The sequence below is a fragment of the Mastigoproctus giganteus genome, chromosome 13 (genome assembly GCF_048544385.1).
Source record: "Mastigoproctus giganteus isolate SK-2022 chromosome 13, ASM4854438v1, whole genome shotgun sequence".
Classification (NCBI taxonomy): domain Eukaryota; kingdom Metazoa; phylum Arthropoda; class Arachnida; order Uropygi; family Thelyphonidae; genus Mastigoproctus; species Mastigoproctus giganteus.
In genome coordinates, this window is record NC_143587.1 from 19,745,804 (window position 1) to 19,757,910 (window position 12,107).

General features: G+C 34.4%; 1 protein-coding gene across 2 annotated transcripts in view; it reads left to right on the plus strand.

Annotated features, from left to right (window-relative positions):
* LOC150075833 (inositol-trisphosphate 3-kinase homolog) overlaps nucleotides 1-10,275 on the plus strand; it is a 232,557-nt gene extending 222,282 nt beyond the window's left edge. For both annotated transcript variants that reach the window (XM_090387088.1, XM_090387089.1), the window contains exons 9-10: nucleotides 3,797-3,970; nucleotides 9,876-10,275. In XM_090387088.1, coding sequence (XP_090243214.1) covers nucleotides 3,797-3,970; nucleotides 9,876-9,902 — 201 coding nt within the window. In that variant the 3' untranslated portion in view covers nucleotides 9,903-10,275. The remainder of the gene's footprint in view (nucleotides 1-3,796; nucleotides 3,971-9,875) is intronic.
* The last annotated feature ends 1,832 nt before the right edge of the window (nucleotides 10,276-12,107 follow it).

Genomic DNA, 12,107 nt, shown 5'->3' on the forward strand with positions numbered 1-12,107 from the left:
AAAAAAATGGAACACACTCACACAAAAAACACGAACCCCCCCACAAAGTTCCACTATTAACATTTCATCACAAACATTTTCCGCCACTGAATTATCAGGATTAGAATATGGGTTTAACTTTGCTATAAGGGATCGCCATTATCCCATAAAAGACTGCATCATAGAATTACAAACCAAACTGGGAAATCATTCCGACAAATGGCGAATCATGCACGAAACCAACTCTATTACTAATTCAAAACTTGTACCCCAACCCAGCATGACCAAACAACAATTATCAAACATACACAAATTACGAAAAAACCCTAACATTATCGTGCAAAAAGCCGACAAAGGCTATCGTAATCTTAGATAAAAGCACTTATATCGATAAAATGGAAAGATCCTCACCGACCAAGATACCTATAAAATCGATAACACATACAACATCTCCAAATTAAAAAATAAACTTGACGGTATTTTGAGATTAAGATCTGATAAAGAAATCAACCTACACATGCTACAACAAATTGGTATGTGCAATAACATCCTTCCACATATGTTTGGCATTACTAAATTATACAAACCTGGCCAACCCCCTACGACCAATAGTTTCTTTTAGCAAATCTGCTTTCGCTAACCTATCTATCTTTTTGGTTAAAATCATATCGCCCTTCACGAGATTTTCAAAATTTAAGGTCAGCAACACCAACCAAGCTTTTGAACAAAGAAATTCTGCTATAATTTCTAGCAAAGACATCTTAGCCTCCTTTGATGTTGTTTCTTTATATACTAACGTACATTTACCCTTTACATTACAAGCCTTACGTGAACTCCTAATGATTGACAACACTTTAGTTAATCGCACCTCTCTTACCATTAATAATATCTTAGAACTTATCTCGATTTTTACTTGAAGCTAGACACTTCAGTTTTCAAAATCAAATATTTGGCCTTCCTATGGGACTAGGAATTTCAGCTCCCCTATCAGAAATCTACTTGGCCGCTATCGAAAACTAAGTACTACAACCTTACCCTTCCGGGATTAAACTTTATATGCATTATGCAGATGACATACTATTAATAGGAAACAGAACTACCATTGATAATCTCTTTATTAAATTCAATGCAATACATGAAAGACTAAAATACACACTTGAAACAGAAATTGACAACAAAATCAACTTTTTTAACCTCACAATATATAAAATAGGCACCAAACTAGGGACCAAGATTTACAGGAAAAATACACACACAGGAAACTATTTACACATTCTGAATCACATCACCCACTTAGTACAAAAAATCCATAATTCCATAAAGTTCAGTTCTTTGCAAGATGATTTATCCGCCGAAATACAATATCTCACAAAGAAATTCACGACCAGAAAATATCCGTTACAATTAATCCAACACACAATTTCTGTTGCAAAGAATAATGTCAACAACTTACATAAATACAACACCAAACAGAACACGCATATTATTCTTCCCTATCACAGCAGTCTTGCTAGACAGTTCCGCCAAGTGTTCGCAGGCACAGATATCACGCTTATATTTTCTTCATACAATAAATTAAGGACTCTGTTTGATACGTATAAAGAAACACACAAATACCCAATAAGTGACATCAACAATATTATATTTAATCAAATGTCAATAAGGTTGTAATGCATGCTACATCGGGAGCACTACCACAAAATACGGTTCTACAAAAACTTCCAATACACGTGCTTATTACTATTATAACAGCTTCAGAACTGGTCAAACCAGCTCCAAACTCACACAATACGTACATTCTCATAACCATAACCCCCTAGTCGATTCGGCCATCACATTTATCAAATTAAGATCCAGTTACAAAATCTTTCAATACGAGGTGTTTATTATAGAATGAATGGTGCCGCCATAATACCAAACTTAATGTCGTAAATACGAAACTACCTACCAACCTCTCTGCGGTCTGGAATCTTATGCACATAAGATTTCCACATGTTACAAAGTGCATTATGGGAATATAGAAGTTCCTTAAAATACACTATTTCTTTCCTTCTTTTTTAGTACAGTAAACCCCCGCTATTCGCGGGGGTTACGTTCCTGAGAAATGTCGCGAATACCGAAAACGCGAATACTGAGTTATGGCTCCCATAGTAATAAAGGGGTTCCGTTCCAAAGTATGAAATATATAAGAAAAACTAGTCTAAAATTTTGTCTATGTATGTATTATATGTACCTTCATAATATGACTATGTACATAGACAGTATATAGTGAAATGCAAGCATATGGCATCGAAATGAAAATAAGAAACAATTTAATATTAAATGTAATATTTATTAGAAATTTCAAACAAATCTTTCAATCCAGCGCCTTTGCTAGCTAAAAAACTTATCCTGCCAGTGTTATCACCAGTTTTGCTAAAAAGTGTTGATAAAGGAGTTTTGCCTTTTCACGAATGATGAGTGAACTTAACAGAATTTTATTTTGAGTTCGGTCTTCTATCCACAGATTTAAAGCTTTTTCCGTTTTTTCTAATTTAACATCACGAGTTACAGAGCAAATTTTTGAAGCAATTAGCGCGTTTTCACGGACACTACGGCAGATTTTTTATTCCGATTTCTTGATTGATCGCACCGTTGACTCATTGATTTTATAATGTTTTGCCACTGAAGAGACACTTTCACCATTAGAAATTTTATCTAATAACTCAATTTTATTCGCTAATGTCATCACCTTCTTTGATATTTTCACATTTCTCTTGTTATTCGTAGCCATATTTTTGTAGGGGTTAGAAAGAACTTATCCACAATAAAGTCACTTTCTTCCGTTAACACACTCGAAAAAGTTTGTTTTACACTGCAAAACGGTAGATTTATCATTTTTTAAGCATATCAGTTTATAAATTGATACATTTATTCAATTTATAAGCATATAAATTGAAAACAAACGACGAAACCTTCCATGACAAGCGCATAACATATACTGAACAAGGATTAGCGAGAAATATACACGCTCGCGATTTTGTCACCTCTCTCCCCCACCCACTGAGCGCTGTTTTGACCGGGAAAGATAATTTTAGCCACGCCCATGTTTTTTTATGGCTGAAAACATTCACGGCGCTTTAAAATTCACATTTTTTTAGGTTTCATTTTATATTAAATTGGCGATCGCGAATACGCGAAACCGCGAATACAGATACCGCGAATAGCGGGGGTTTACTGTACTGCAAACTGAAGACATTAATACGAAAGTCGCTCGTTCATGACTATTGCCTTCACCAGTTTCATATTATTTTTAAAATTTAATTCTTCAAATGACAACCAGGGACGAAGTTGTGCACTTCTACTTCCTTGAGCAAATCTTAATTCCATGTTCATACAAACATCTCATTCTTACCTTATTTTAAACTATTTTAAGTTTCAAATTATACTTCATTTCCACCCTAACTTCACGTAACTAGGCAGATCTATCCAAGTTGAGTACCGCTCATTAAGCTTTATTTCTATTCAAACTTTTGATATTCTAGATTATTACCTATGGACTGAGCAACTGAAAGGCATAGTTTGTTGTCAAGTATACACTGGCTGTCTTTACCCAGAATTTAGGCTTCAGTCCAGTTGGGGAAAAAAAAAAAAAAAATTGTATGAACTGAATTATTTCCAAGATAAATAAAAGAAGCATTTATCAAAGGATCCAATTGTCAAGTTCCAAGGCAGTTAATCTTTTTTTACAGTTGAATGTGTAGTGTAGATTGTTTTTAAAATTATAAACAAATATTATCCTACATATATTATGTAACAGTGTTCTTTGTTTTGATAGGTCATAGGTTGCAGTTTATTAATTATTCATGATGGGAAGACAGTTGGTGCGTGGATGATTGATTTTGCTAAAACCATTCCTGTTCCTTATGGCATCGTCATTAACCATCGATCTTCTTGGATATTGGGAAACCACGAAGATGGCTTTTTGTTCGGCCTCGATAACCTTATTTCAGTATGTCTCTGTCTTCACTTGTCTTATAATTGTTTAAATATTCTTTGAACACACCAAATTGCAAGCTTTCAAAAACAAACTATGATACTTGTACAGAATACCATCTTAACATTTAAAAAATTTTTTTTTTTTTATTATTATTTTGAATAATATGAATTATATAATTTGGCAGTGAAATGTTATTCAGTCTTTCAGCATACTGGAATTCTGTATGCACATTTTCTATATATGTGGTATGTATTTCCCTATTGACAGCACAATTTGTAAATCATGAATAAATTTTAGGAAGGATGTAGAGCTGCTGGAACAAGTACAGAGAAGGGCAACAAGATTAGTGAATGGAACAAAGGGTTGCTCTTACGAAGAAAGCTTAAGATTTGCAAATTACAGTGTCTGGTGACTAGGCACCTGTGAGGTGATCTGATTTAGGTGTATAAGGCCTTGAATAGTTTGAGCAAGCTCAATGCTGTTGGGATTCTTCTTCTTGCCCAGATTAATCGCTTGAGGGGACAAAAATTCAAATTAAGGAAAGACAGTTGTAGAATAGATGTGCAGAAATTTGCTTTTAGCCAGTGTGTGGTTGATTGCTGGAAAAAAAACTTCCATCTGTCATTGTAGAAATTGACAGCTTAAATAAATTCAAGGCAGAACTAGACAAACATTTGGAGTGAATGGATGGATGAAATGGGCAGGGTTTTTTTTTGGCTGATGCTGTATAAGCTTGCTTTCTTGCATCATATGCCTCTACTAATGCTAAAAATCTCCATTTATTCATGAGCTTTAGATTTTGTTTGGAAAGAAATACACTGCCCTACAATTAATACCTGGACACCCTTTCATTGATAGTTAGTCACATCCTACCTAATTACTGTGAAAGAAAAACTATAAATATACTTGTAAGCCTTCTATGAGACAGTAGTATGATTGCGAATGCAAGCTGCCATGGTTGGAGTTAACAGATTTCCAGTGTGGAATGATAATAGGATGCCACATAAGTAATTGGTCTGTATGTGACATTTCAATGTCACTGAAGATTCCTAGGTCACTGATCTGCAAATAGAAGTGAGGCTGGTGCTGAAACTATCATGAAATGATCCAGAAAACCGCAGAATGTGACGAGGAGTCCTGCAAAGAATTGTTGCTTGGAACATAGGTCACTGTTCTCTTTTTCTCTCTCTTTCACACACATAGGTCCTCAGTGAGACAATTGGGATACATGTCATCACTAGTACAGGATGCTGCATGATATTGGTTACTATTGTTGTGCAGCTGTCTACAAGCCATGACCACCCTGACTAATGCCAGACCCTGTATCTTGATGTAAGGCATGCTGTTCTTGGACCATATTCCAGTGGAAAGCAGTGTTTTTTTTTTTTTTTTTTTTTTTTTAGTGATGAGCCACAGTATGTGGCATACCAGTCTGATTGTTGTGCCGTGTGGTGGATGACCAGAGAAAGCCATCTGTTAGTCTGTATTGTCCCAACAATTAAATGTGGCAGAGGTAGCATGATAGTCTGGGGCCATTGGTTGCTTTGCACAAAATCATGAATACTAAGGTCCATCTAGACATCCTGAACAATAATGCATTACCTGTTTTGTGGCAGTACATGTGGGAAGGCCCATACTTGTATCAACCGGACAACACTCCATGCCATACTGCTTGCATTGTAACATACTGGTTTGGTTTGAGGATATAAGCGTTAAGAAGTTGGACTGAAAAGCTTAGAGCCCTGGCCTCAATCCTGTAGAGAACCTCTGGGATGAACTGGATTGTTGCGTGCATGTGAGGAGATGATGCCCAAAAAACAGATCTGAACTGGTTGCCACTTTTTGAAAACTCAATAGCAGAAAATATCAAAGGATATTTACAAAAAACTAGGGGAGAGTGTTCCATGGAGTCTAGAAGTTGTCATAAAGGTAATAGTTTCAGCACACATTATTAGTTTTCCTGTAAATAAAGGTTATTTGTCTGCAGGTGTCTGGATATTGATAGTAGGGCAGTGTAATGAAATACAACTGTTAAAAGTTTTGTGATGACCATAATAAAATGTTACAGATAATTAAGAGATTGTTATTTGGTTTTTAGGAGCATTAGCAACTAAGGCCATATTGCTTTGGGAATATACGGTGGTCATTCCCTGATCTTTCTGCATCCTCCGTATTTGGTGGTGACGGGCTCGAACCCTGGTCTAATCAAGAAGCGTGTGCTACGCACTGCTGCTCCTTCCCACCTGGCTATGGAGGCGCCCGATTAAGAGATCTCAAATCTAACCACTTGTTTCCAAAATGCAAACTAAAGCAAATGCTTTCATTTTTTTGACCAAATTGCATACTGAATGTTTAGTATGTTGTTACCTTTTACATATCAGAACCAAATCTTGTTCATAATTTTCTATTAAGATAGTGGGCTAAAATGCTTTGTTTTTGTTATTGTCATATATCAATGTTTAGAACCAAATTGATTTTGAGGATTACCTAAATTTTATTTACTTACTTCTCTACTCAGATTCACTGGTATTACTGCAGAAATTGGTCCTACCAAAAAAAGGAAGAATAGTTTCCTCTTCTTCTTCCTGGAGGGAGATGAGGACAAAAAACAAACACTTTCTTAATTTTGAATTGTACAGTAGTCGTGGTGGCATCATTATTCCCTACTTCATTAACACAAGTTTCATTTACATTATTATTCATTAGATAGTATGAATCAGAGCTGTAATCTCAATATGTTCTACGTTGATAATATTAGTAAAATAATAAGAGGAGTTTACCTCAATATAGTACATAGAACACTTCCGTATGATACCCTCCAGAAATTAAACTGGAAAAAACGAAAAAATCGACAACTTACCAGTACATTCGAGTAAAATATAAATAATTAAATAATCAATTTAACACAATTCAAATCAATTTAAAACAATTAAATATCAAATTAACGCAATTAAAAGAATCTAACGAAAATATTCAAGACGATTTTCCTTCCTGAAGCTGACAACGCTTTTCGACCGTATGTCGTGATCACAGGAATGAAAATTATCAAATCGGGTTAAACCTGAAACTTAAATAGTGATTATTTGTCTTTGTGCATGCGTGTAAAGGTCCACGCATCGGAGATCAAATATGGCCGCCGAACATTAACAGAATTCTCGTGTAATTTAATTTCAACTGTTTCTGCAATTAATAGTCGCATATAATTACGTTGAACGTTAAGTATTTTGGCCTCGTTAATTAAAAAAGTATGTTTTTCGTTAATGGCATGAAAGGCTAATTCTGACGCTGCTGAACAAGAAGCACGAACTGAGGCTTCATGTTGATTTACACGAATATTAAGAGAAAATTGCGTCGAACCTTGGTAGGACGAGTCGCAATCACCGCAAGAAATGTTGTATACCAGATCATTAATTTGTGTTGCGAACCCGGAAAGAACCGAGCGATTGTTCAGTATAGTGTGTAACCTCCGTATTGTCCTAGCTATAATTTTAAATTCGGTATCTTTAAAGAATCTGTTAAGCTGTTTGTGCCACTGTTCGACATATGGGACAGAAATAAAGTATTTTTTGATATTACTATTGTTGATTGGTGTAGTATTTTGTATCCTATCCTTAGCTTGTACCCTAATTCGGTTTATTGTGGTAACGGAATAACCCCTGTTTAAGAATCTGCTAGTTAATATTTGTATTTCTGAGTCCAAAGCAGATTCCGTCGTTGAATATTTATAGGCATTTAGAAATTGATTAAAGATAATCGATCTTTTGTAGGTGAACGGGTGATAGCTATTATAATGTAGAAGCATACCGGTGTTTGTAGGTTTTCAATAGATGCTAAATTGTATTTTATTCGAGTCCCGGGTAAGCATGAAATTTAGAAAGTTTAATGACTTTGTATCCGTATCCTCCCTTTCCAATGTAAATTTGAGTCTAGAATGAATATTATTAAACGAATGTAAAATGTCTTGAATAGTACTACTATCGGTAATAACTAGAACATCGTCTAAATACCTCGCATAGTATGTGATACGGGGTCGAAAAGGTGTCAAATATATCTGCTCAATCATTGAGAGATAGATCTCTGACATTAAGCCACTCAGGCTCAAACCCATTGGTAATCCAAAAATTTGTTTGTACACCTTGTCTCGAAAGGTGATGTAGTTAGCCTCAACTAACAGTTTGATTAAGTGAAAAATTTTCTTAATAGGTAGCTTCGTATAATTAATCGGTGTCGAGTTTTTATTTAACATATCCCAAATAATATCTAATGTGTATTCAACGTTTACATTCGTATATAATGAGGTAACATCTAGTGAGAATAAATTGTCATTGTCGCCGAGTCTACAGTCTTTAAGATTATTAAATAATGTATCGTAGTTCTTAATCCCAAATTGTATTACCTGTCTAAAGGGTTTTATAATGTTATATATATGTGTGGCTAAGGATGAAAATGCAGAGTTCCTGTAGGAAACAATAGGTCGAATAGGAAATCCAGTCTTGTGTAATTTTACCTGACCGAAAAGTGCAGGAATATTGTGTTCTGGACTTCAATTCCTTTAACTGAACCATAGTAATGTAGTCGTTTTTTTCGATATGTGGTTAACGTTTTATTGTATTGATTGACCAAATTGGTAAACTGTGCCGGGTCTATTTCACGATAAGTGGAGGTATCTGATACAACTGAATCTAACTTATTAATATAATCATGTTTATCTAGTATTACCACTGTATCTCCTTTATCTGCCCCCTGTATAATAATGTCCTTATTTCCCCGAAGTTCTCATAAAGCTGAATTGTCATGTGTATTCAATTTAGGAAGTCGTGTTTCTTTTATGTTATTCACTACTTGGTTAACTTGTTGAATAAATACATCTTTTTGTGGAACATTATTAAGTCCAAATTCAGTATTCATTATGAAGTCCAAATTCAATTATGCATTGTTTTTTAGGCTGTTTTCAGCTTCAGGAAGGAAAATCGTCTTGAATATTTTCGTTAGATTCTTTTAATTGCGTTAATTTGATTTTTAATTGTTTTAAATTGATTTGAAATGTGTTAAATTGATTATTTAATTATTTATATTTTACTCGAATGTACCGGTAAGTTGTCGATTTTTTTCGTTTTAATTTCTGGAGGGTATCATACGGAAGTGTTCTACGTACTATATTGAGGTAAACTCCTCTTATTATTTTACTAATATTACTATTCATATACCACGAAATCCCCTAATAACAAACACCATCGGTGCACGTTGGATCGGGCGCCTCCGTAGCCAGGTGGGAAGGAGCAGCAGTGCGTAGCACACGCTTCTTGATTAGACCGGGGTTCGAGCCCGTCACCACCAAATACGGAGGATGCGGAAAGGTCAGGGAATGACAACTGCATTTCCCGGAGCAATATGGCCTTAGTTGCTAATGCTCCTAAAAACCAAATCACACACACGCATGTTGGATCTCCATTATAGTGAGCCCCTCCGCTAATGGGAGGGACTGGAAAATATATGCTTTAAAATTTACAAGTAATATAAGCATAAAAGAAAGTATCTATTTATTTTAATTTCCAATAGTGCAAAAATAAATTTATTGATTGTACATGCATTTCAGTTGCTGAAAAAAAAGAAAGTGATATTATGTAAATTAAGATAAAATACAATACTCTTTAATGAAAGTAATTCAGCCAATTTATACCATGCTTAGAACGGTGCTAAGCAGCTAAAGCTGAGAGGGATATGAATGTAAATGTGTAACAAATCATGCTGTAGTAAAGGTCAAGTGATATCAGGATATAAATCTTTGACATTTTAATAATAATAGCAATAATGTATAAACTACTCGTATCCTATCTTATCGCACAATCATATTTTTACTATATAGCTACTATTCAGTATTTTCTGCATTATATAACTTTGTGTTTTTCTTTTACAGGTGTTAGAAGACTGCAGGAAAGAATGAAGCAATTTCAAACATCTTTAAGTTTGTGCATTGCTGAAAAAAATCCATTAATTTTTATTTCTGCAGAAGTATAGTTGGATTATTTCACTACATAGCAGTGTTCTCAGTATTTTTAGATACTGGAATTTATACCGTGTACATTGTTTTGTGGTTAATCACTTGAATTAAATGAGAACGAAATAACCAATAGTGAACTGAAGTGAAACAAATGTCGTGCAGAACATGAACAAGAGGAACAAGGCAGACAATGCATGGGAGAAGAAATACCAATGACTCAATTGATATTATGTATGTTCTGGCTTTTATGTTATGAACATGCATATTTGTGCTGCAAACAGGGTTTTTTTTGTTCCTGACAATAAGATATTATGCAAGTGACTCAAGGAGCATATGTATGAAAAACAGTAGAAATTCGTTCTTATTATTTTTTTTAAATATAACAATTAGACATGTTTGTCAGTATGATGCTCTAAAAATTGTTAGAACTTTTTTTTTTTTTTTTTTTGTAAATAAAAATATGCTCAGTTTAAGCAGTTTGTTTACTCCAATTTTTTTGCTCATTGAAAGTTTTTAAGAGACATTTTACTATTTATTAAGTAGATGCAGTTTTTACACATTTTTGAAATGCAGTAAAGGGAAGAGCATTTTTTGAAAAATTCCTAGTAGCTTGCTCAGCAGTTGAAGGTAACTTCCCGATAAAAAATCTGTTTTCTTTAAAATATTTTCTGATAAGTAAAAGTCCATTGCAGTAGTAGTTAATAAATCTCAAAAAAAAAAAGTACTTGCTTATTATAGATACTTTTATAACTAAGTGGTCATTTTTAGTAAGAACTTTATATTATAATTACATTAGCAAGTGTAATGAAAAATTTGTAATTAAAGATAACCACTCAACTTCCATGTTTTTGAAATAAGTTTGGTGTAATTAAAAAGTATATTAAATGTTTTTTACTGCCAAAGGCAAAAATTTTTTTACAACAGAAAGCTCCGTTTCATTATATGGTTTTAGCATTAGCATAGGCACATGATGCAAGTTTTTCTTTTTGTCTTTCATTGATGCATTACTGCTATGGCCCAGATTGTTTATAATGATCAAGCCCCGCAAAGGAATAGGGCAGTTTTTCATTTTCATTCCTGTTATCTTCTATCCTCTTCCCCCCCCCCCCCTCCATTTTTAAAATTCATTTGGTTCAGAATCTTTTATCTTCTGTTGTGGCACTAGTCTGACAAACAATAGCTGTTTTTCCCGTGGTCTCCAGAATGAATAAAAAGTATTTTAAAAATGTAAAATCGAAAAGCAAATGCAATTCATTTTTTATTAAATCAAGAAAAGGAAAAATGTGCAAACATTTTAGTATTACCTTTCCAGGCCCTTTGCCTCTCCAAACAATTTTCATGGCATTCTCCAAACTTCATAATGCTAAGAAAAATGTTTTCAGTTCATGAAGCCATTTGTGCCCTGCTTCTCAAACTTTGCCATCATTTCAAAATTGATATCCACAGTGTTTTTCTTTTTCTGAGCCAAAAAAGATGATAGTCTGAAGGGAGGGGAGGAAGAAGCACAAAACAAAGTTGTTGAATCATTTTAATGGCTGAATGAAGTTGTCATGCTGCAGAAGAATATCATTTGATGGTAAACCTCTGTGTTTGTTCCCCCCCCCCCCCAAATAGAATGTTTAAGTTTCTCTTCCAACATAACACTATCTTGCTCTTGACAGTCTCTCCACATTCCTGGTAAATTTACAGAATGGGTCTATTCAGATCAAAACAATGTCAATGTCAGTGTGACTTTGCCAGAAGAAAGCAAAGTCACACTGACATTGTTTGTTAGGAATAATGTGTTTCAGCCCATGATTTGTGGCTTGCTTTCAGGCTCATAGTGATGCACCCATGTTTTGTCTCCTGTAACAACTTGCTTCTCCTTGAACTTTGATAGCGTTGTGCATGATCAAATATGAATATTTATAGCTGACACCTAATATTCTGACAATAGTAGAAACAGTAATCTGTTTTCTTGAATGAGAGCATTAATTGAATCAGCATTATTTACTGTTGTTGAATAGTCTTCATCAACTACTATTATTCTGCCACTTCTAAACTTTTCCACCCATTTTACACCGTTCTTTGACTAACACACTTTTCTCCACATTATGCTAATGTTCTGTGAATCTGGGAGGATTTAATCCCATCTGACTGCAAAAATCT